This window comes from Poecilia mexicana, unplaced genomic scaffold (genome assembly GCF_051168715.1).
Source record: "Poecilia mexicana isolate PSO_F unplaced genomic scaffold, ASM5116871v1 scaffold_1, whole genome shotgun sequence".
Lineage (NCBI taxonomy): Eukaryota > Metazoa > Chordata > Actinopteri > Cyprinodontiformes > Poeciliidae > Poecilia > Poecilia mexicana.
Genome location: NW_028263370.1, coordinates 1,252,780 through 1,277,579, shown reverse-complemented (window position 1 = coordinate 1,277,579; position 24,800 = coordinate 1,252,780). Strand labels below are relative to the sequence as shown.

The following is a 24,800-nucleotide window of genomic DNA, read 5'->3' as shown; positions in this document are numbered from 1 at the left end:
GTAACAAAAAAGCGTGTTATGATCGATTAAATGCGCTGATACGTCATTGTGCTGCTAAACACATAACGCTGAGTGGAGTGGTGGACCGCTCCAAGATGGCCGCCCTAAATCTCGTCAGCAACAATAGGCAAGAGCGGTCCATGAGGCGTCTATTCTTATATTATGTCTATGGTCGGCACCAGCAGCTTTCTCTCGCGAACTTTTACCAACAGCTGGATAAGGACAGGTTTCGAGAGATTCGAGCATTTGGTAAGAAAATGCTAAGCTTGTTTGGGTCGACGTTAGGGTTGCCACCTGTCAGAAATCAAAATAAAGGACGCATCGTCCTAGTCTCATGGGGGGGTGCACGCGCTTGCACTTCAACTAGAGTTACCAAGTCCCTATATATTTAAAGCCGGGGGGGCGGGACTGCGGCGGCAGCGTGTCGGTTGGTCTGTGCTACCCAGAAAGCAGTTGGGCGCAATATCGCAACACCGTGAGTGAAACAATGACTGGGGCAGCCTACTATATAAACTACTCGGGGACCACTTCTTTGGTCCCGTCTATGTCTATAGAATACGGAACAAATCGCGTCCCGTTTAGGTTCAATACGGCACGCTACATTTAACAGCCAAATATGGGACGGGACGGGTTGCAACCCTAGTCAACGTATTTGTGTGAGAAGATATTCTTGGTTGTGAACTTAAATAATGGACTCTCACTTACGAGACATCTTGTGCATCAATACCACTGCCTTTGAACCAGACCTGGCCTATGTGCTGCAGTCCAGATCTCAGTATCACATTAATGCAGACAAGTCAGGGTTTCCCCCAGTGTATTATAAGCCTGGCGACCCGCCATGCTTTACTAGCCTCAATGCCAGGCTAAGCGTTGCTTGTTTACATTTCAAGGAAAAAAAAAATATCCTTAAGGATAGCAGATAGGTTTATATTTTATGCATTTAAAGCCAACAGCGCGTGAACTAATCACACAGCTGGCGCTTCTGCGCTTTGCCTCTGCACTTTGCTTCGCGCACTGCTGCTACTTTACCTCAGTGTGGATCACGCGCGCCTCCTTTCACTCAAATTGGACACAGGCTGACCTGTATGGATATTTACATCAACTTGCTGTGAGGAATTATGATCCTTTGGTCAACTCTACGTAAGAGTTTAAAACCCGCCGCGTTAGCTCTGGTTGCGCAGCTCAGTGTGAACCGAAGGAATAACTTGTAGCGAATTCAGAGGTGCGCGTTGTGGAGTGGTGAGAATGATTTATCTTTGTGAACGAACAATTATATGTGGTGTTTACATCTCAACACGTTGCCCAGCGTGTGGCTCTGTGTCTGTCTTCCCTGTAAAGTTTATGTCTGTGGTCCCGGTTGGCCGGAGCGTTTGTGGATAAGCAGCGCTAACCTCATCATGCAGGTTCAGCCCGATGAAGAGCTTTCGCGCTCTCCTCCTAGTCACGCATCACGCTGATTTTATATTATTTTATTATTATTTTTAGTATTATTTTTCCGGTTATACGATGCATCAACCCATATCAAATGCGTTATCTACTTAGAGTTAATGCGCGCGGTGCACGGAGATCTGAGAAACTCGTGACCGTCAGACACGGTCGAGTCCCATAAACTCGACTAACCAGAATAGTTTCTGTGACGATTAAAAACTCAACAGACACGAAATGGAACAACTACTAAAGCCAAATCTCCTGTTTGTTGCGCATCTCTGCGCAGTGCAGCGGATTTACTCGTTGTGCAGGGCCGGTCCAAGGCTGCATGAGGCCTTGCACAGACTTTAACTTAGGGGCCATCTGGCTGCTAAAATCATCAGCACCTCTAACAGCTTCTGTGTTAGAGTTAGTGAAATATGGGAGAAAGGAGTAGTTTAATTGGCCAGCCTAAAAAGCAATAAGTTATAATCGCAGTTTACTAATTTGTATTTGTAAATTCAAAGATTAAACTCACAACATCAGATTGTTGCTATGGTAACAAAACAATTTAACTATGAATATTGTTCTTTGAACTTTTACAAAGTAAACTTGCCAGCTCCTTAAAATCTTGCATTTAAATGTTAAACAATTTAAAATCTGTTAATTTATGTATGCTGAAATTGAATCAAGTTTAACAGCATTGATAATCTCAATAAACAAGTGTTACATTTATGTATCTGTGGTCTGTTTTAAAATATTAGCGTTTATGGGGCCCCTAAAGCTCTTGGGGGCCCGACGGAGCTGCTGACTTAATTTGGATCTACAGAAGTGCAAATTTGTTGTTTCTAGACTAGTTGCAGGTTTAAATAGTATTTCACAGGAGACATTTCCTGTAACATATAATTACACAGTAATACTTTAATATTTTCTGTCAACTTAAACAATTTATTTAAAAATTCTGTAAATATTGAACTACCATGGTGAGATATTTTTTTATGTTTCAAATGTAATTTGCACACAAGAGTACAATTACTTCTGTTTAACCGTTAGAAAAAAGTTAGTGTTAAAAAAGTGAAGTTAAGTGAATATTCAATTGCATATGATATACATGTTTCAAATGAACCAAAAGACATGCTTAAGATGGCTGAAATTAAAATAAAAAAGCAAATGTAAAACACAGAATGGCTTGCTGAAATTTGTTTAAATATATTGGTGTTCTATGTAAAGAATGTCTGCCCAGGTCGGCCCCCCTACATTTTTAACACACCAAATCTGGCCCCCTTTGCAAAATGTTTGGACACCCCTGCTCTTCCACCCTCTCACTACAGATCATAACATCATCTGAATACTCACCCCATCAGGAGACCTGTCTCTGCATATGACAACCTCTCCATCATCATAATTTTTAACAATAATCTGTCTCTGTAGAGACAGATTGACTGAAAGGCAATATAATATTTCAGGGCTTTAAGCATTTTTGTCAGAATGTTTTATAGCATTTACGAACAAAAGAGTGAAGAGGGTCTCATTCTACTTCAGTGTGTAACTGCTGGAAGTTGGACTGGCACAGTAGAATTTTTCATGCCATGAAAAAATCATTTATTCACCAGTAACTGAAAAACTTACAGATTCGAAGAAAATCTCCATCATCCGAATTCTCTTCTCTTCCAAACTGAGTCCTTTCTTTTTTGACTGCAACAGATCCAAATGATGATCGCAAAAAAATTAGAAACCAATAAACCACTAACAAATTTATTTCTGTGTAATTAATCTACAGTTTAAATAATCACCAAAATACGTACAACTGAAATATAAGCATACTTGATTTTAATTTAGTGGATTGATACATTTTAGAGGTAAATTAAGATAAGTTGTTTTATCTTGTCTGTTCCGTCTTAGAATGATTTGCAGTCATTTTTGGTTTTATATTAATCATCTATAACTAGTGCTATAAATAACAAACTATAACGATTTAGCTTGATGTAATTTTTCCCCTTGTGGCGAATTTGCCTCTCTCAATATGGATGGCGACATGACGAATGTGGCGTCAACTTTCTTTTTGACTTAACGTTGACTTTAGATTTAGCCCCTTAAAATAGAAAGCCACCAGTCATTCTCACCATTAGGTTTGTGAAAGATATCTCCTGGGTTTTAGTTGGTAAACAGCAGACAGTCGGGTGGCGTTTCATTATAAACTAGCTTGAAAAAGAACTCGTTGCTGGCTAGGTACACGAATGCCTCAACCGCTGATCATCAATTCCGAACTAAGAAAAAATTTACTTACCATTTTCAGGCGGGACTGCACCAGTTACACCGGTAACAACGTTTAGGGTAGTTTAACCGCAAAATACTACTTTCAGTATATCTGTAATCCAAACTACAAAAACATCGCCTGGGTGCTACTGAATCTCCCGCGACACAGTGTCAGGGGTGAATGCTGCATTCAAGTCTACTCGTAAATTCTCCCACTACCATTTAACACAGATGTGTTGCAAGAAAACTGGACATTTTTGCTAAAATGCAGTGACTGAGGATCATAAGGGAAACTGAAAGTAACTATTTTAACTCGTAAAAAGTGGTAGTACATGTCTAGGTAATCTGCATAAAGATTTTTTCCCCAATCGTCCTCGAAGGCATCAGCTTGATCATCTATTCTAGTGCTGCCCTCTTCTGCATTATAGTAGCAACATCGCAATATAAAACTAATTTTTCTTTAAATTACAATTTTTTTCTCCTTACACGCGTTCTCCCCCATGAACCCAAACATTTTCCCGCTTTGGCTCTTTAATTCAATTTGGAATTACAACTATATACAAGACCAAAAAAAAAGTAAAGAAACTACTTTACAGTCTTGTGTAGAAATTGAATGACTGACCTCATGAAGACAAATACCAGTTGTGTGTTTCAAGATTGTTTATGGTAAAGGCCTTAAAACAAAAGTGGATCCTATTTTACATTATATACACCAAATGTTTATATACATATCACATCTTCTAGATCTGCAAGATAACCACCAACCTGTAACTAGCACTTGCAGAGATATTGAAAAGACATAATAGCATATTAGGATAAGTGAGGGTTATTAAAGCTTAGCAGTTCTGGAACCAGTGATGCAAAATTAAAGCCATATTTCCCCAAAATGGCCAAAGTTTTCAAACAGGATTTCTGCACATCTGAATCTCAGGCACATCACACATGTATGCACAGCTGATGCCTATGGAGATCCAAACACTATCACAAACAAACAGTTCAATAAAACATGAATATTTAGATGTGTCAGTTTATTTTGTAGCAATCTATGGATAATTATGAAATATGATGCTAAAATATTTATTTTAAAAAACACATTCGTTGCCTGACTGTCTACGTTATTTCATGGTTAATTGCTGCACTATTGAGGGCCAAATGTTCAATAAACAAGTTGTGGAATATTTATAAGTGATCATAATAAAAATAAGACTGTCTCCATTCTGTTGTAGAATATCATATAATATCACTTGTGGTATGAACCAAAGTGACAGTAGGCTAATATTTTCCAACGGACTTTAATTTCATAGTGATTCAAGTTTTATTTTAAAATGTACACTTTTATTGACTTGTACAATTAATAATATATTACACTTGTATAATAAATACCTTTTGAAATATTGAATAAACTTATTAGAGTAGGCTTGTGTCATTTTGGACCCTCATACAATATATGGAGAACAAATTAATTAAATAAATATCAAAATAATTGTAATGGATCTTAAAATATAACACTTTAAGATTAAAGAAATTTCACAATTAAACCATTATATTTTAAATAAATATTGACACAAATAATCCAAGATACATTTATTTATCATCTGTATATCCAAATTAATTTTAATTATGTAATTGAAATATTTATTCATGTCACTCATTGCGATCCACTCAGGTCAATATCAGGTGGCCCATGTTTGTGATGTAAATGCATCCATTTCGTTTTCTTAAAACCAATCAAGAAATCAGTTCTACTTAAAATTATAACAGAACCAAATAGCTGTTTTTTGATGGAAATACTGAAAAACTGAAACTGTGGAGGCATTTTAAGTGATAAGCTTGTGATACTGAACTCTGTAGTTTCAATGCAGTACACTGTAGTAGATAAGATGTTTGCTAAAAACAGCATGCATAGTATTGTGTGGTCATGCTTCAAATCATCCTACACTATTTTTTTTATTCTGAGAGTGAACAGGCAAATTGTGAGGCATCTTAAGGGCATTTTATCAGAAAAGTGCAGTAATATCTGTATATTTCTGAGGTACCTAAACTGTAGTTTAATATACACATCTTATTTTCACTTAACAAGCAAGTCATTTTCAAAACCAGTGCAGCAGTTTGTTTCCAGTTTCCTAAAATCTGTTGACAAGTTCTGGGTGTATCGCTATTAAAGCTTCATGTTAGCACACTCCAAATGTCTTGTGAAAGTCGTGATCAACTTCTTCAAATCACTAACCAGCAACAACTACCTGTGATGAGTTATTGCTTCAGAATCAAGAAAAAAGCCTAACAGATGGCACAGTGGAAAGAATGAATGGATGAGTTGATGAATGCAGAGTGTTCCAGTCTTTCCAGTCTACCATTTCCTGGTAGTAAGCAGGTGTAGAAAGGTGAGCTACTGCAGATAGCGGTAGACTTTGAAGCAGTGGTTGCCAGAATCTGCGACCACCACATGTCCGTCAGAGGTGAGTGCCAGTCCCTGTGGGCCGTAGAGCGGGTCTGCCGACGTGTTGATGTAGGAGAGGAAGGAACCACTGGCATCAAACACCTGCAAAAGAAACGCAGCATCAGTACCCCTCCATTCATGACTTACATCATGTTTAGAACCACTTTGCTGGTTGACTTTTCTTAGAAACAATCAAACAATCTGCTGATCCAACCCTGCTTTTTCTTTTTCAGTGAGAATGACATTACCCTACAGATGCATCAAACTGAGGAAAATTATTATTTACATTCGAGTGAGGTTTTCACAATATTTTATTTTTATTTTCTTTATTTTGTGTGCCTGTTATAGTGTTCTCTGAGGATAAATGTGGTTCAGTTTCATTGTTTTACGTTTAAACAATAAAATATTAAAATCATGAAAAAACATCGGGTTTGATGCTTCTTGGTCTAAAAAATATTGAATGAAATCGGATTTCAGTGGATTTAGGCGAGTTTTGGCGCTTTGTAGTTTAAAATTGTCCACATAAAAAGTTTGCGTGGCTGCTGCACATTTTCACAGCAGCTCAAAGTCTGCATATATTTACGCACATTTTCACGCCAAGTTCATTTTTATACATGCCGACTTATGCGTAAAATATGGCACCGCATATTTTGTGTGCGTATGCACGCTTTATACATGAAGCTCCAGAAGAGGCATTATTATTAGCTCAATACAGTTCTTGTTCCAAGGATTTAACTGTATCATTCATTTTTTCCCACATTGATTAGAACACTGGTTTTTAAACCTGCTGGCTTCCAACAGACAAAATATCAATGGAAGACACTGTAGACCCTGACTACTAGTTAAGTATACAAGCATTACAACCAACTCAAACACAGAAAAACACAAAGACACAAACAGCATCAGTAAGGAAAGTATTGACTTTATCTATTTGTAAATATTATTTTACCTTTGTTTCTAACATTTTTTGCATAAATATGCTTCATCTTTCTGTCTTGTTATTTTGTTTCAATTTCCTACTATGGGAAAGACAAACGAACACACCACTGAGAAAAAGCTACTTGTATAAGACTACTCATATTTACAGTCAAAGATGAATGGAAAACTGTGGCAAACATGGCCGAACGAGGACTCCAACTCATGCCGCCACCATGTACAGTGAGGAGGATGATACAAGAGGTATGGAAATCTTAAAAGGCCACTGCCAAATCTCCAGAGCAACAACATACCTGCAACCTGTTGCTTGGGATTGATGTCGAAACAAAGCCCCTTTCTGTTGTACCATGACATAGATCACATGACATGGAAAAAAAGGGCAAGCTTCTCATCAAAATGGGAAAGACAAGTGTTCATGACATTCCGTGTAGTGGAATGTGTGTTGATAAAAGTCAGGCTTTGACTGCAAGAAAATAGCTACTCATTTCTGTTGATATACACAGCAAGAAGAATAATTAAAAATGCTTAAAAGATGTGTGGTAAACAGATCTGGATGAGGAAAAATATGAATTTGTTTTAATTCTTTTATACATTTTAGCAAGACTTATAGTACGGTGTTGAGAGAGCTGTAAATAAGAAATCAAAATTCATTGTGCATTGTTTAAGAAGTTAAATGGTTTGCTGACCTGTATCCTGCTGTTGCCCCAGTCCGCTACAATAATATTCCCATTGATGTCCACTGCCACGCCAGTGGGGGCATTGAACTGGCCGTTACCTTCGCCGTTAGAACCAAACTTCAGCAGGAACTCCCCTTCTGTGTTAAAGACCTACATTTAACAAGAAACAGAATAAACATGGTCCCTGATGTAACAAGTGTCATTAAATTATCTCATTAATCATGTGGCTTAATTCAGCACTGAAGAGGTTTTTGCAGATAAAACTGAGAAATGTCTTTAAAACCCCTGAAAAGTGAAAAACCTTGTTTTCCCCTTTACAGAGGCAGTATAATGTGTTTTCCAGGCATATAATCCTATTTTGTTGTACAATCAAGTAAGTATGTCAAAGCACTCACCTTGACTGAGTGATTGTGAAAATCAGTCACAACAATTTCGTTGTTATTGTTGACAGCAGCAAAATGAGGGCCTGGAATATGTCAAATAAAACCAAACACATTTCAGAAATTTGTCAAATTCAGATCAGAAATGAAAGAGAATAAATTTTCTTAAAAAGCAATCCTGCAAAACCAAAAGGTGTGATACATTTATAAAAGAAATGCATGCTATAAAAATATGAACTGTTGATAGTCACGTTTTGACTGCAACTGGGTTAATAATGTCACCTTTAAAAAAGTCACATTTGACTGATGCGTCTATATGATCAGTTTGAACCTATGAGGGGCCATCTAGGACAAAAACTATGTTTTGTCTCTCAAACACTACTATAGACTCATACACACACAAAATATTAAAATTGCACAGATATACTATTAAAATATCACACCCGCATACAATTTTTCTTTCTCACACATATACATAAGACTAAGATTGCACATATACACTACTAAAATATCACACACACACACGCATACACACAAAGCATACAGACATACTATTCTGAATGATAGCCCAAGTAAAAAAAAAAAAGTATGCTTTAGTATACTAAATTTTAACATGCTTTAGCATACTTTGATTGATGTACTTAAACTGTACTATTTTGGAACAGCTTTTTTTGTGCTTAATATACTTTAGTAGTAATTAAATAGTATAAAATTACAACTTTTAGTATAGTTAGTATACTTCAACATACTTTTTTGGAACAACTTCCAAGTAGTACTTAGTATACTTTTTCATGTAGTATTCAAGAGAAATATTCCAAAATATTCCATATTGTGAGTGTACTAATTCTGTCATAGAATTATATTAAAAATATACTTTTAATATACTTTAAATATATTTTAAATATACTACTATTATATTAGTAATGTATTTAAATTACACTTAATTTTTTGTTTAGATTTACTGCTATTGCTAATAAAGTACAATTTTAATTACTCATGAAATTCCTACTTTCCTATTTTGTACATTACATGCATAACTACACTACAGTACTTACATTGTTATAGGCTACAATTACACGAAAAGATTAATTACACAAGATGTTCAACGTAATTCAAATATTTTGTTTTATTACCGACATTTTAAAATTGTCCAATTTTACTCACAACTTTATGAACTTTACATAAATTATCAGTTTACATATTAAAATTGAACACAATGAACGTGAAAATTTAAGAGTGACAAAAAACATGAAACTTATTATTTTAAAGAACAAAAATTATAATTACATTGTGCTTTCAATATATTACCATTTTGGTAACACTTTATTTGATGTGTTAAATAAAACATCAATCAATTTTATTGTGACTGTCATAAACATAGCATAAAACCTTTCATCCAACTTTTAAAGCAAATTCTCATTAAAATTGTCATTATGACACTTCATGACACTGTCATGTCGTCTAACTCATGAATAACATGAGTTAGACGACAACACAACTGGACAACAACCGATGGAAATGAAACGCATGAAAGACTGCTAACGTGTTGCTAGCTAGTGGTAAATTTGCTTATTAATTATCTTTGTTTAATTATAAACAGTGCAGTAAAGAAATATAACTTACGTTGGTTTCATAAATAATTATTTTATCAATTTTATTGTGACTTGTATGATTATTACTATAGCAATCATTCAGCTTCGTGTTATAATTGCATGGAGGCTGTTTGTTGCGACTTATACTTTTATTCATAAACTTAACCTGGTTTTAATTAAGCTCCATAAGACAGAAAGACTTTGATATTGTGAGGTTGTTGTTATAACTTGTTCATCAACGTATGTTTGCTGTCTAACTAAGCAAATGAAGATGAAAGAGGAAGCCAGAGAGATCAGGTGTTAGAAAACCTAAAGACTTTCTGTCTCAGAAGAGGCTCTGACTCCACCAGATCAACAACCAGCTCTGAGGATGAACCTCCACATCGTCTTAATGGTGTAAGTATTTTTTGTTTTGTTTTAATGAGGAGCTAGCTACATTTTGAACAACAAAAACTGGTGTGTTACCAACACCAAGTGCTTAATAAACATGATTTGATTTAAAGATAACTGGAAAGAATTTTTTCCCCTTGTTAATCTAACATTTATCTTTTATTCTTTTTATTTGTTGTTAACTTTCAGGGCCCTGTGATGAACTGGTGACCTGTCCAGGGTGAACCCTGCCTCTCATCTGATGACTGCTGGAGATGGGCACCACCAGCCCCCCTCACCACCCTGCAAGGATCAGCGTGTTCAGATCATGGATGGAAAGTTTTTAAGGTAGTTTGTTTCCTTAAATCCACAATTAAAACAGCTTCATAGTTAATGCCAACATCAGTTGATTCTATGACATTGCTGACTATTTTTTTTCCACTTCTAACATAAACAGTCAAAGAAGACACCCAGAAATGTTTTTCCACCCCAGGCATCCGGTCCCAGTCATTGTCAGTTCGGATAATGTCACATACTTGGCGAGTCCACAATGTCTTGAAATTGTAAGTATTATTTTTTTATTTGCCATTTTTCTGTTCTCTTTAAAATACAAATGCTTTCTCTGTTTAATTGATCTATTGTTCTTTTTGTAGGTTTCTATAAGGTGCAGTGGTCCAGTGAATGGGAATATTCTGTCGTTGATCCTCACTCGGACTAGGATGTCACCAGCTTGAATTTACCAAAATTAGTAACTATTGTTAAGGCCCTCTCTACTTTTAAGGCAATATTATGCGAGTAAAAATGGTGAATTTGAACAGCGTCTGTTCCCAGCGTTCAAGTTTTTTCTTCTCTTTATGGCGGTTTTTGACAAAAATGAAAGTGTGCAAGACCACAACTGTCTGGTCTGGAGTGTGAACTGGAACTAATGCCGTTGATTATAGATCTTACATCATATCTGAAAATGGATTGGGTACTTTCTTAAACAACATTACATCATGATTATCATTTTCTTTATTCTTTGTAATTTTAACAAAAATAGTAAAAGATTATTAAGGCACCTAAAAAGACATACTTTTTAGGTGCTTAAAAAGTATGCCTAAAATTTACATGAAGAGTACTTTATAGGTGCCTAAAAGACATACTTCTGCATATGTATCAATTAGTTTTATTTTGTGATCAGGTTGTTGCGTGTTGCAGATTTCTGCCCAGGTCCCTCTTGAAATGAGATCTGGATCTCAACAGGGTTCACTCGATTAAATAAAGAAGTTAAAAAAGCATACTTTAATAGCCTAAAATTTAGACTGAGATGTAATTTAAAACATAGTGAAATTAATAATTTAAAGTAGTAACTGAATTTTAAAAAACTCTATTTTGAGCATATATTTTAAAATATACACAAAATATATTTAAAATATATTTAAAATATACTTGAGCAAGTGTATATTTACACTTGGGCAAATATATATTTTGTTCTCTTAAAGTATACTTTTATTTAATATATTAAAAATGTATTTTGGTACATTTAAACACACTTTTGTTTAAGTGTGTTTAATGTTCTAATTTCAAGATTGGTACAAGTATACATTTGAGATATATTTCATACTTCAGATATATTTATAGGTAATACACTTAATACTTAGTATACTTAACGTGTACTTTCATAAATGTACTTTCACAAATTTGAAATATACTAAAGTATACTTTTTTTCACCTGGGAGGTGGAAAAGTGTGTGTGAACTAACACCAGGCTGACAGAATAAATGAATGGGGATGAGATTTGTATTTGTCTGTTTGAGAGACTTGCATTTTTTGTCTGTGTGAGAGTTGTCACGGAAGAGGCGGGGCATGATTTGGAGATCAGATGATACCACAGTGAAGTGAGCTTCAAGTTGGATAATGGATATTGGCGCTCCGCGGAGTAAGCAGTGTTTAGCTTAGCGGTTCTCAACGTGGGCGGTACCCCGTGGGTGGGGTCCATTCAGAGGATGGCAGGGGGCGCTGGCGGAAATTTTTACAAAAGGGGGGCGCTGGGATTCCTCTGGGGGGCGTTTGATCGAAGGTAAACTTTACACCTTAAATGCACAACAATACCAGTTTAGACTTCGAGTAACTTGGTAAAACTGCATTGTGTAACATTAAAACATGTTGCAACTGTATCAATGGCAGCTCTTCTTCTTCTTCTTCGTGTGAGAGGAGGGTGTTAAACTACCATCTTTGTGTTTTTCTTACTATTTTTTCAATGGGTGTTTTTTTTATTAAAGAGCTCTCTCAACACGGTAAGGTGGTTTCACCGATTAAAAAAGTACAGTCTGGGTGCAAGTCGCCACTATTGAAACATGTTGTCTCTCACAGGAGACAACTGTTCATGATTCTAAATCGACGTGACAAGGAGCTAAATTTGAGGTTTCATGTTAGATTAGATGATTTTGACTGTGCTTTTTGCAACATCTGCTAGCATGAAATGTTTTGCTTGTGATCAGGAGGGGCACATTATTAAGATGTGTCCCGACAGGGCCGGGCCGCCCCGTCGAGTGCAGCAAAGCAGCAGCCCGCTGCTGCTGAGCAGGCGGAGGACCCCCCTGGTGAAGCTGGGGAGGCGGGGTCCCCCGCTGCCGCCGCAGAAGAGTCCGCAGCGGCTGCGGCAGGGCCCGCAGTTGTGCCGGAGGAATCCGCGCTGGAGAAACCCGCGATAGCGGCGGGAGAACCCGCGGTGGTGGCGGAAGAGTCTGCTACAGGAGAGCTGACGGAAGGTATTGTTGAAGGTTCAGTAGTGGACGGTGAGGAAGCTGTGAGAATGGATAGAAGCACGGTGTTGTGTGGTGATGGGGTGAATGACGGTAGTGATGGGGTGAATGGTGGTGAGGGTGAAAGTGAAGTGGTAGAGAGGAATGGTGTGCAGGGAGAGCAGGAGGAGGTGAGGGGCGATGAGGACTATTTAGTGTGTGGGGATCAGGGAGGGAAAGGAGAGGTACAGGTGGAGGGACAGAACAGTGCAGAGTTGTTTTTTGGAGCTGGAGTGGCAGGAGAGACAGGTGAAGCAGAGGAGCCAATGGAACTGGAGGCTTCAGCCCCGTTAAAGAGGCGAAGCAAACGGAGGAATGTGGTGTCTGCCGTGCAGGCTAGCAAGCAGGCCAGTAAGCTGGCTGCAGAAAAAAAAGAGATGTCAGATAGCAGTGACAATGAGAGCTGGTTCTCTGATGCCAGCGAGGTTTCTTTAACTCAAAATAGTAGTAAACAGCCTAGATATCCTGCAGAGTCTTTTAGAATATTTTTAAGGGAAACTAAAGGGTTGAAAGGAATAAAAATTGAAAGTCATTTTGCAGAAGACTGTGTGCGTCTAGCTTGCGCTAATTTCAGATTTCTCCTCAATTGAATCTTCCTCGGTCAGAAGGAATAGGCCAACTCCACCGGTGCAGCTTTGAAGTTTTATTGATAGAATAATAAGAAGCACATGGGAGATGATGGGACAGATGATGACGTAGAGATAGGGACGATGTAGTTGTATTTGGTTTTATATGTACATGTATGTGGGTGTATAGATGTATGTGTATATATGTGTGTGTATATATGTGTGTGGTTATCTGAAACAGAAGAAACAATAAAGATGCATATTAATAGCCAGGCGGGCAAAGCGGCTACACATACATGCAGGATGAAAATGGCCTGTAGTAACACAGAAATCCAATAGAGGGCATCATAACACCACACATGGATTATAGGTAAAATGCAATAAACATACAAATGACAAAAAACCGTCAGAAAATATGAATTAACGGCAAATCTCCTCATATGCTACTACAATGATGATATATATCTGGCAAAGAATAGCATAGAACTTGAGTTATTACAAGTAATAGCTTGCATTATCGGTAGCCAGAGAAAACACAAGGCTAATTTCACCTCGTGGGATAATAACTGACATAAACCCAAATAGCGGGCAGAAAAAATGTATACTTACATAATAAAAACGCACACAGGTCTCATACACACGGGATTAAAGAAAGACTGATGGTGGATGCTATCCGTTGATGGATTTTTATGCCACCGAGCCACACAGAAGCACAGAAAATAACTTGCTCATCTACGTGAAAGTCGGACTACAAAAAACAAAGATGCATCATGGGTATTGTAGTCCTAGAACGAACAGGTGGACTTTTAACACATTTTCCTAATTTAAAAATGTTTTATTTCTCAGCACGATATTACATCAGGAACAAGGAGGTTTCAGGATTTACAGAAACAGAAGTGTTTAGACTAAAGAAAATAATGACTAAAGTTAGAAAACAACTCTGAGTAAAATGATGCACAGTAGGTTTTTAAAATTATTTATTGTCTTTATGTATTTAGTTTTTAGCTTCTTACCCAATATGGATTCTTTTAAAATAGCATCATTGAATCTTAGGCTGAAAAACGTGTTTTGATTTATTAAATGCTGAACCAAAAGAAAATTGATGTAATTTACCTGCAAGAAACTCACAGTGATCATTTAATAGAGACAGACTGGGTCAGAGAGTGGAGGGGGGAGGTCATGGCAAGTCATGGCACCTCCCAGAGAGCAGGGATGGGCTTCCTTCACCCCAAACTCAACAGAAATCGAACATGTTATTCAGGGGAGGCGTCCTTTAGTCAAGACAAAGTTTGATTATTTTAGTTTAGTTTTTATTAATATTTATGCTCCTATCACCAATGCAGAGAAAAAGCATTTTTATGAAAAAAATCGGGGAAAGGTTGGGTGATTGTGGGTCTGAGGATTATGTTTTTATAGGTGGAGATTTTAATTGTACTGAAAATGAGTTTTTAGACCGTAACCATGCAGAGCCGCATCCAGCGGCCCAACATGCTCTGCGGCAGCTGGTCTCATCTCAAGGCCTGGTGGATATATGGAGGAGGATGCATGCAGACTCCAGGCGGTATACATGGTCCCACATTAAACAAAATAGAATCTCTTTAGCCTGTCTTGATCGTTTTTATTGTTTTAAACACAACTTTAATGTGTTTAAAACATGCCAGATTTTACCGGTGGCTTTTACAGATCACTCGTTGCTTTTAGGTAGTGTTTTTATCAGAAACATTTTACCTAGAAGTGCTTACTGGCATTTTAACTCAGCCTTAACTGATGATCAGGGTTTTAAAGAGATTTTACATAATTTTTGGACTGGTTTTAGACAAAGAAAGTCTGATTTTACTAGTCTTAAACAGTGGTGGGACTACGGAAAAGTACAGATAAAACTGCTGAGTCAACAGCACACTCTCAATGTCACCCGTGACATTACCAGATCTGTCAGAGATCTGGAGATAAACATCGTGGAATTAGAACGACTTAGTGAATCCACAGGAAATAGAGATCATATTGAAGCTCTCAAATCTAAAAGTATATTATGTCACTTATTTATGTTTTTAATTAGATTTGATGTATTTATTTCTTCAATATTATTTTTCATGTCAGTGTTAATGTCATGAGGCTGATGACTCCATGACACTTTCAATTTGACTCATTAGGATTTGATTAAGAACCAGATTTGTAATTTCTGTCCAGTAAAACTATTAATCTATAAATCAATAGACAGGTCTATATAAAGATATAATCAATGTTTCTGCCTCATATTTCTATGGCATTAAAAGGACGTGGAACTTTTGTTTTTCCACTGAAAGCTCTGGTTTGCACAATAAATGCCATGTGGGTGAAATTTTATGGATGATACTCTGATGTCCCATTCTCCTGAAGGCAGCACAGAGATGCACCACCAGAAACTGACAGAAACACTGAAGAGAAGAAGAGCTATGATTAATGTAGTTACAGTTCTATCCATGTTTTAATGTTCAGTCGTTTTGCAAATAGATCAAAGTTTAAACTGGCATGTTGTTCATCTTTTATCTGGTCATTTTGTGCAAGATTTAGCAACTAGAAAATGGCACAGATCAGCCACTCTGATTGGCTGCTGTTAGACCTACCAATTTTAACTTGAATGTTCATTGCATTGTTTTGTAGACGCCTGTGAAAATAATTTCTATTCCCATTGCTTTTTTGTTTTCTGGGAAATTATTTTTAATGATAAATACAGAAACAAGCAAAAAAAATCAAAACATCTACAATAGTGATAGTAATATTAATAATAAAATAATAGTCAGAGCAAAGTAGCCTACAAATTCTTTAGTGGGGGTCAGTGAGGGACCTGGATAAAGGCTAGGGGGGCGCTGGCCCAAAAAAGGTTGAGAAACACTGCTTTAGCTCAAGGTCGATCCAATTTATGAACGCTAATTTCGGCCAGCCGTTCTCTACCTCTCCCTCCTCAAGCACTCGGAGGTTCATATAGGGCTCTAATGCCGCTTACTCTGGTTCTAAGGCCGCTTACTCCAACCTTGAGCTAAACACCGCTTACACTGTGGAACGCCAATATCCAACTTGAAGCTCACTTCGCTGTGGTATCAACACAGCGTGATCTGATTTCCAAATTTTGCCCTGTCCCCCGTGACAATTCTCACACAGACAAATACAAATCTCATCCCCATTCATTCAGCTTAGTGTTAGTTCACACATTTTCACATTTTCGACCTATCATTCAGAATAGTATGTCTGTATGCTTTGTGTGTGTGATATTTTAGTGTATATGTGCAATTTTAGTGTTGTGTGTGTGTGAGAGAAAAACAGCAAGTGGATGACTTCTGAATGTTTTGGCACAGATGCAGCTTTCCACATGCATCTCAAAGTTCTATCTTTGGGAATACCTGCAAACTGCTTGTCACCGTTGCCACGGTTACCAAACTTGGTGACCAGCTTGCCATTGACCTGGAAGATGAAAACGCAGCAGGCCTTATTGTCTACCACAATGACGTGTCCGTTCCTGTCCACTGCAACGCCTTTGGGTCCCATCAGCTTCCCTGAGCCCACTTTGTTCTACAGAAAGGAGACACTTTAGGCTTCTGCTATGCAAAACGTGAGACAGCTTCAGTGTTTTATCTAATACCTGAACAAAGACAAAATAGAAAAAACTTACCTTAAACTTGCCTTCATTTGAAAAGATGCTGACCCATTTGTTGTCATAGTCTGCAATGATGATGTCACCACTGGGGTGGACAGCCACGCCCGTCGGCCGCTGCATCTGACCTGGGGTCCTGCCACGGATGCCAAAACGACTTCTGAATTGGCCGTCATTAGAAAATATCTGCAGAGTAAAACACAGCCAAAAAAAATCTCAGAGTCAATCAAGATATACTACTGCGTAACAATATATTTAATCTACATTCAAGCTTTAAAAATCTATAAACATCTTCAGAAAATATTTTTATATTTTTTTTTACCTGAACACATTGGTTGTTGCTGTCTGCTATTAGGACTTTTCCCTGAGAGGAGGCAGCCACTCCCTGCAGATTTGTGAACTCCCCTTTATTTCTTCCTTTGGTGCCTAAAAGAAAAAATAGTCCTGCCATAATATATCAGACTCGCAACAATATTCTATTTACAATGTCTTGAAACAGAAAAGGAGGTTAAGACTGGGTTTGTTTCTGAACATTTTCATATAATCTCTTTTTTTCCTTAAAGGTGCAGTATGTAACTTTTATGAAAACATTTTTTTTACGTATTTGTTGACACTGTGACTATTTATATTTTTATTGTGACAGGATGGCATGAGACAAGAAAAGCAAAAACAAACAAACAAAAAACACCCAATCTGCCTTCTCTAGAAGCAACAAATCAGAGCCAGGAGGCGGTTCTTAGCGCTGCCAATCACAGTCTTGTGTGCCACTCCTCATCTTCCCTCTATGCACCCCCCTCTGCTAAGTGCTGCAATAATAGAATCACCCATATATATGGGGGCAGGCGGGTATGTATGTATCCATGTATACATAGCCTTTCTGAAACTCCGTCTTCAGGAAATCATCATAACATCGCTCCTCTATTAACCCTTCAGCAACAGTTTTAGCGTTGCTCTGAGAAGCAACTCCTATAATGAGTTCCATCAGGTGTTTGTTCATTTCCACTAGCTAGTCTGAAATAGGTGAGTGTGGGAGTCATGTAGGAGGGATGCTCAGGGAGGGAGAGGCTCTGCTTGGAGACAGCAGCTCTGAGCAGGAGCTTCATCCTCAAAGGCAGCGTTAGATCCAAGCAGGTATTTTGCACAGCTGAATGGTTACCATGGAGATTAAAAGATTTCTCAAAAATGCATGAAACAATCAAAGCAACACTTCAGGTATGTTTTTGATGAGGGAATAGCACTAACATGATGAAATGCTCAAAAGTTTATTTTATATAATACTGCCACTAAGCAAAGTATACAGAGAACTTGGATGAGTCAAGACTTTTGCACAGTACCATATTTTCAATTGTGCATCTTAAAATTAAATTATTTTAGCTATGTACTGCTGTGCTGACTACATCCCAAAGTCTTCTTGCAGCAGTGGTGCAACACTTTGCACCTGGAACTTAGGAAGCACCCTCCCCTTCCCCCTTACACCCTCCTCACCTATCCGAAAGATGAGGTCATCTTCAATGGGATTCTCTTTCCTTCTCCCTGTGCTGTACATGCTTGCCGGCCTCTTGATGGCTTTCTGCTTGACGTGTCCACTGCCCGGAGACTTCAGCGTCTTTTTGATGCCATCTGTATTTGGGGATGAGTGGATGGTGGCCTTTATTTTGAAGGGACTTCCTCTGATGTGCTGGTTGTACAGGCGCAGGGATAGGGTCAGAAAGCCTTCTTTGGGAGCAGTGAATAGGTACTCATACGTGCCGTTCTGGTTGTCCAGTATCTCCCCGTCAACTTTGCTCCCGTCAGGGGAAGAGATGTCAGCAGCGATGACTGCGTTACCCATCTTGCACAGCTCTCCATCTTTGTCCTTGGTAGTTATGGTGACAGCCGTGGGCACGCCCACCACGCAGTGCCGCAGCCCTTCACCTGTCACCACGGTTTCTGATGCGACAGCATTTGTAGTTACCACGGTACCCAAATTGTGGATGGATTTCTTTAATCCATCAGTCTCCATGAGGAAGTCCAGCTGGCTGTTCTCCCCAGGCTGCAAAGGAAGTTCCTGATTGGCCAGCTCCACGAGGCGCTCGCCCATCTGCTTCTTGACCAGCAGCACCTCTGCCTCGGTGCCATGACTCAAGGCCTGCTCCGTGAAGTTACAGCTGCTGTTGATGCCCTCCTGGCCCTGCAGCAGTGTGTCCAGCTGGGCCTGAAGAACCTACATACGGAGACACCAGGGAGCAGCAGAAGGACACTGCATTAAATGACCCCTGTAGTTTTAAAAATGAAAACAAATGGAAGCCAACATTAGGTTGAAACCTAAATGGGAAACAAATGAAAGCAGTTGTGGGTTTTTTGGGGGGGGGGTTTCAGACAAATCCAAATGATATCTGAATGCAGACATGATGACAGTTCATGGTGTCAATACTCTTCTTTTCCATTATGGGAGAATTTTTCTGGCATAATCCAAGAGCACACATGTTCAGTCTGGAAGCAGGACTTCATGTCTTTCTTCTCAAAACTTTCAATGATTGCACTCAAAACTTCTCCTTGCGCTCACCCTTTGCCTCTACTCAGACTCTCTTGTCGCTGTTTGGTAAGCGAGTAGAGATAAGAGAGTTGTATGATTATTATTCTCACTTTAATAGATGACAATAAACAATTGAGATGGGAAAATTTTCCGTTTTAATTCAGTTGCATAATAATTCTGCACACTAATAGTTGCTCATTAGTCGTGCACACATATATATTGTCATAAGAAAGCCAAAATCTCACTTTTATTTTTAAATGTTCAGGTTTGAGAGGCTTTTTGACCAAGAATACTATAGTTGTTCAAGAATAAAATTAATCCTCAAAACTACAATTTGCGTAATAATTCTGCACGCAGTGTATCTTTCCAGCTGCCACTCCCACATTATGAGCTGTTTTTTTTGTTTGTTTTTTGCAACTAGTAGACACCCTTTCAGCAGTTTCTCCACCTGAGCTGTGTATCTCTTTACTCCTCCAGTGCTACCAAATGATTCTTGCATGGTCCTCTAATCTGTGCTCTCCTTAATATCTGGAAAAGGTTTATAACATAACTCTGCTTTGCACTTCTCAACGTCCTTCCTGACCTGAGTTCCTTGATATTCATGATGCCTCTACAGATTTCCTGGACCAGCTGGATTTCTAAAGGCAGTTGGTTGGACTGGATTTCACTTTGAAGTATCATAGTAGAGGGGCCACTACAAATTTACGCCTGACTTTTCAGGTTACGAGTACTACTACTTTGTTTTTATCCATCATATGAAAGGAAATTACAATAAAATGTGGTTGAATGACGTTTAAGACTATGATGTGTAAAATGTGTAAAGTTTATGGGGAAGGGATATTTTTCTTTACTCTGCATCTGCTTCGAATTACTTTTGGAGCAATTTCAGTTTTCTGGAACACAAATCTCCTTCAACAAACTGAAAAATAAGAGACAATATGTTGGGTTGCCTTTCATGAAAATGTTGATTTGAAACGATTTCCAGTTTTTCCAGTTTTGTAGTGTCAGTTATTCCTTCTGTTTCAGTTTTCTTTGTCACCCTGAGGTGTTTACAAGAGCAGAACTACATATGTTAGTTAAAAAGGAAAGATCTGGTGTGTTGGCTCTCTGCTTATTTGACAAACAAACATTACTGAATCATGCAGCAACCTTGCATTTAATGCTGCTGCACACAACAGATCCCTTAAATATTAACTAAATAAACAAGCAGTAAAATACTGACTATATATCAACTAAATATGGCTTGCTATAAGGTTTAACTTTAAAACTATTATGAAAGAGAACTCACAAAGCTTGGTGAGCTGCTGGTGAACTGCCTCTTTTCAACTGGAATATCAGTAAACTCACCGAGATCTGATCATCAAAGTCATCTTCTTTTCCAAAGCAAGATGCCATGAATGTTTTTTGATCTGAAAAGTTTCATCCAAAATCCCTCATCTGTCTACCAGAGAAAATGAAAAACCCTCTGTGCATAGAGCAGAGCAGGGATTGAGGGTAAAGTGTCTCCAGTGTGAAGAGCACAGCGGAGAAGTATGGTACGCTCTCACTGCACATGACACACCCAGATCGACCCAGAAGAAAAAAATTAAAAAACAAAACAAAGCACAGCTCACTGGCTCCATCTAGCCATAGTGCCAGGATCTCAGAGAGTCACGTGTTTTACCCCAGGGATCATGTGTGTTGACTTCACACACTTGATCCCAGTAAATTATAAATTGTAAATCATTGACTGACGAACTCCAAGAGAGCAGGTCAGCTCGGCCTGATCTCCGACCAGGTGACTGGATGTGAGGCCAACTGAAGTCCTAACAAACAGATTTCAGTTTGTCAGGGCCTCCAGGGAGGAAAGCAGGCAGTCACTTATTTGATTATTTGATATGTAAACATCATAAAAGTGTCCAATCACTAGAAATCATTTTAATAATTCATTAGGTAACAGCACTGAAGTGCTGCTTAGCAAAAATCTAAACTAGGAGCACTGATAATATCCCATTAAACGATAACATTACACAAACAAAGCTGTAAAATCATGATAATCAGAACAAAATCAAAACATTGGAAGTAAGACCTTAGCTATTAATGAACCTGTTAAAATAAGTGTGTTTTTGATAGGAATAAAGTGGCATTTCTCAGAAGATAATGAATCTTATAGCAGGAAAAATAATTAAGAAAAAAACATTGATTTTATTGACATTTTATTAAAAATGTCAATAAAAAGTAATATATGACACACCCAGATCATGTGTCATCTGTTGTGTGTCAGAAACGATTTTATTGACGTTTTATTAAATATGTCAATAAAAAGAGAAAAATCTTAATTGGCTTTATAAAAAACAAATTCTTTTTGCTCTTTTCCACTGATATTATGATTCAACACTGATCACGATGAGCTCCAAGTATCTGCATCCAAGGAATGTCTCCTTTAAAACATTCATTTTATTTAACCTTTATTTTACCGGGAAAATCCTGACAAGAAATCTCTTTTGCAAGATTAATAATAATAATAGTTATATTTTAATAATAACATATACCCAGTCAGAAGAAGCATTATAGTAAAATAAAAAAAATTAACTAAATAAAAAAACAAACATGTAAACCTAAATCTTATAAGGTCATCAATCATTTTGAAATGAACTCTGTTTATTTCTAAAACTTTTTCACATATGTATTATTTTCTCAACAGTAAAGAAGTTTTGTTTCGCCAAATACATTTTTAGGAGCAAAGACAAAATCATTTGGATGCAAATGGTTTCTGACCCCTGCAATACTAAATATGTAACACTGAATATCATTAAGCAAAATGAAAATGTCTAATTGCTCTTTTGTTAAGTTGTTAAGCATGGAGGTTTAATTGTCCAGTGAATTCAAATAATAAATTACAGAGTTTGACATATGACTGATGCAAAGTCAAGGAACCTAGAAAAAAGCAAGATTATCAGGTCCCTTATGAATGTTTAAACCTCCAACCTCACCTTCTGTTTGAGTGCATAGTTGACCTCCAGCTCCATCAGTAAAACACTCTTGCGAACATTGAGAGTCTTCTGCAGCTCATCAAAGGTTGTGTGGATCTCATCTTCTATGGAGCTTTTCTGATTGGTCAGCTGTTGCAGGATTTCTGACAGCAACAGCAGAGCCGAGTCGATCTCTGGCAGTCTAGACCGAGATGGGCACATAATACAGCCATTTACCGAAAACAGAAAGGAATGGAGGGCTTTCTCTAAATTCATCATGTCTTTGTTGTCTAATAAGCTTAAAGACCTAGCTTACCTCTTCTTCACAGCATTCAGCTGGTCCTGCAGTGAGGCCTTGTGGTGCTCCACCACATCTTTAAGAGGCACAGTTGGGTGCTCTCTATGTTCGCCGCTTGTGCACTCTTGACACATGGCTGTCTCACATGGAGGACAGTAAAACTCCATCACCTAGAACACAAATAAAAGGTTTAGATCAATTCACTCAGCCACATTTAGCAACAATGGCTACAGCTAATGGTGCACCGACAGCAGTTTTCTGGCCAATTGTTGATTTTTAAAAAGCCTGACCTGCCGATTCTGATTTTTTTTTGTCTGAAATGTCACTAAATATAGCAACAAAGTTGCCGAGTTGGCAACAATGGGGTGATGATTGTTAACTGCAAATGTGCAGACATGACCTGGTGGGACAATCTGTCAGTTAAATCTTGCTCACAGAAGAGCAGAAGAGGATAGTGACTGATTTTCAGACCTTTGTTGAGGTTGATCAATGATCGATGGATAAAATACACCAATCTGACGGCAGATACTCTGCAAGTATCACCAATCTCCCAAAATGAAGAAAATCGGGGTCGATTTATCAGTGTACCACAAGCTGCAGCTCAATTTTGAGTCCATATAAGTCTTGATTTTGAATAAAACCCTTCCTGTATGAAGTTTTCAGACTCGATCTGCTGAACTATTAACTATTAAATACTAACTATTATACAGATACAGGGTTATGTCCTTGGAACACTTCTGCTCACCATTTATATCTAATGTAATCACTAGATAATTGCAATTTCCATCTTTACACTGATAAAGTCTGATAATTATACAGGCTATATTCAGAATTGGCCACTATTTTATCTTCTTCCAAAAAAACTAAAATTACCCCAGATGTTAAATGGTTTATTGGGGATTAAAAATATAAGAAACAGATTCTAATGGTGAAATGCAGCAGAAAAATTGAGACACAACAGTGATTAAAAAGGACTGGTTTCATTGGAAGCATCACTTACACTTCCTCCATGGTTGGGGCAGGAGAGCAGTCGACCCGTTGCCACGGTGGTGATGTTGCTGAGGGTGGTGGCCTCCTGCCTGCAGGTATCTGGCCTGTGCTGCAGCACGTCCATCAGGTTGGTGATGAAGAAGTTGTTCTGCAGCGCGGCCACCCCCCTCTCTGGGAGTATTGATGTCTGACGGCACACGGGGCACGACAGGGTGAGGCTGTGGGCTGGGATGTAATTCTGCAAGCACCTGGAGTTGGAGTAAACAACATGTCACTCAGTCAACTGCATTTCAGTTGACTTTGTTAAAACCAAGTTGTGACAGCATAATATGAGACAGATAATCCATGAAAAGGTCAATATTCTCCACCTCCTCTCAGTGCTACTATAACCATCTGAAGAAATACAGCGCTCCAAGTTAAAAATAACTCATTGATCAAAGTCAGGAGGGTTTTAGTGCCGTCAATGATCCTAATGTACTTGCTGCTAAGTGTGTTAATAGTGGAGAAACAACTCACTGTTACAGAAAAACTGTTTTTCCTCTGTCATCAGTGGCCATGCATGTTGCAATTCCAGAGGGAAATTAAATAAATAAGAAAAGCGGCAGAAAAGACTACCACATAATATACTAGTATATTGTTAAATGAAACCTGATTTTCCAGAAGAATTTAGAGCAAAGAGAACAGATATGCACCATTAACAATCTGTCTGTTGCAGTGGTGCCCAAAGTGGGTCCTCGAGGGCTGACATCCTGCATGTTCTAGTTCTCCTCAGCATGTAAATGTTCTTCTTAGTCCTTCTAATGAGCCATCATTTGATCCAGGTGCATTAAACCAGGGAGAGAACTAAAACATGCAGGATGCCGGACCTCCAGGACCCACTTTGGGCACCACTGGTCTATTGTTACAGAAACAGAAGTTTATTAACAATAATGACCAACACACCAAACACAACAGCAACACATCTTCTCTCATGAGAACATGAGAACACACCCTTTCTATATTTAAAGCCATTCTT

The 24,800-nt window shown here is 38.1% G+C and overlaps 3 protein-coding genes across 4 annotated transcripts in view; 1 reads left to right on the top strand and 2 right to left on the bottom strand.

Annotated features, from left to right (window-relative positions):
* The window catches only part of mnd1 (meiotic nuclear divisions 1 homolog (S. cerevisiae)), a 36,149-nt gene extending 32,244 nt beyond the window's left edge, over positions 1-3,905 (bottom strand). The window contains exons 1-2 of the mRNA XM_088009566.1: positions 3,695-3,905; positions 3,037-3,102 (exon numbers count right to left, since the gene is read on the bottom strand). Of these exons, the coding sequence (XP_087865692.1) occupies positions 3,037-3,102; positions 3,695-3,697 (69 nt within the window). The 5' untranslated portion in view covers positions 3,698-3,905. The remainder of the gene's footprint in view (positions 1-3,036; positions 3,103-3,694) is intronic.
* Positions 3,906-4,305: 400 nt separating this feature from the next.
* Positions 4,306-24,800, bottom strand: part of trim2a (tripartite motif containing 2a) — a 39,255-nt gene continuing 18,760 nt past the window's right edge. For both annotated transcript variants that reach the window (XM_088008851.1, XM_088009136.1), the window contains exons 3-12: positions 23,796-24,033; positions 22,814-22,965; positions 22,519-22,699; positions 18,517-19,234; positions 17,354-17,457; positions 17,050-17,217; positions 16,781-16,949; positions 8,109-8,179; positions 7,723-7,863; positions 4,306-6,202 (exon numbers count right to left, since the gene is read on the bottom strand). In XM_088008851.1, the coding sequence (XP_087864977.1) occupies positions 6,050-6,202; positions 7,723-7,863; positions 8,109-8,179; positions 16,781-16,949; positions 17,050-17,217; positions 17,354-17,457; positions 18,517-19,234; positions 22,519-22,699; positions 22,814-22,965; positions 23,796-24,033 (2,095 nt within the window). In that variant the 3' untranslated portion in view covers positions 4,306-6,049. The remainder of the gene's footprint in view (positions 6,203-7,722; positions 7,864-8,108; positions 8,180-16,780; positions 16,950-17,049; positions 17,218-17,353; positions 17,458-18,516; positions 19,235-22,518; positions 22,700-22,813; positions 22,966-23,795; positions 24,034-24,800) is intronic.
* Positions 11,016-14,347, top strand: LOC148161016 (uncharacterized). The gene is made up of 3 exons (XM_088007167.1): positions 11,016-11,024; positions 12,567-13,368; positions 14,217-14,347. Exons 1-3 carry the CDS (start codon positions 11,016-11,018, stop codon positions 14,345-14,347), a joined length of 942 nt encoding a protein of 313 aa, XP_087863293.1.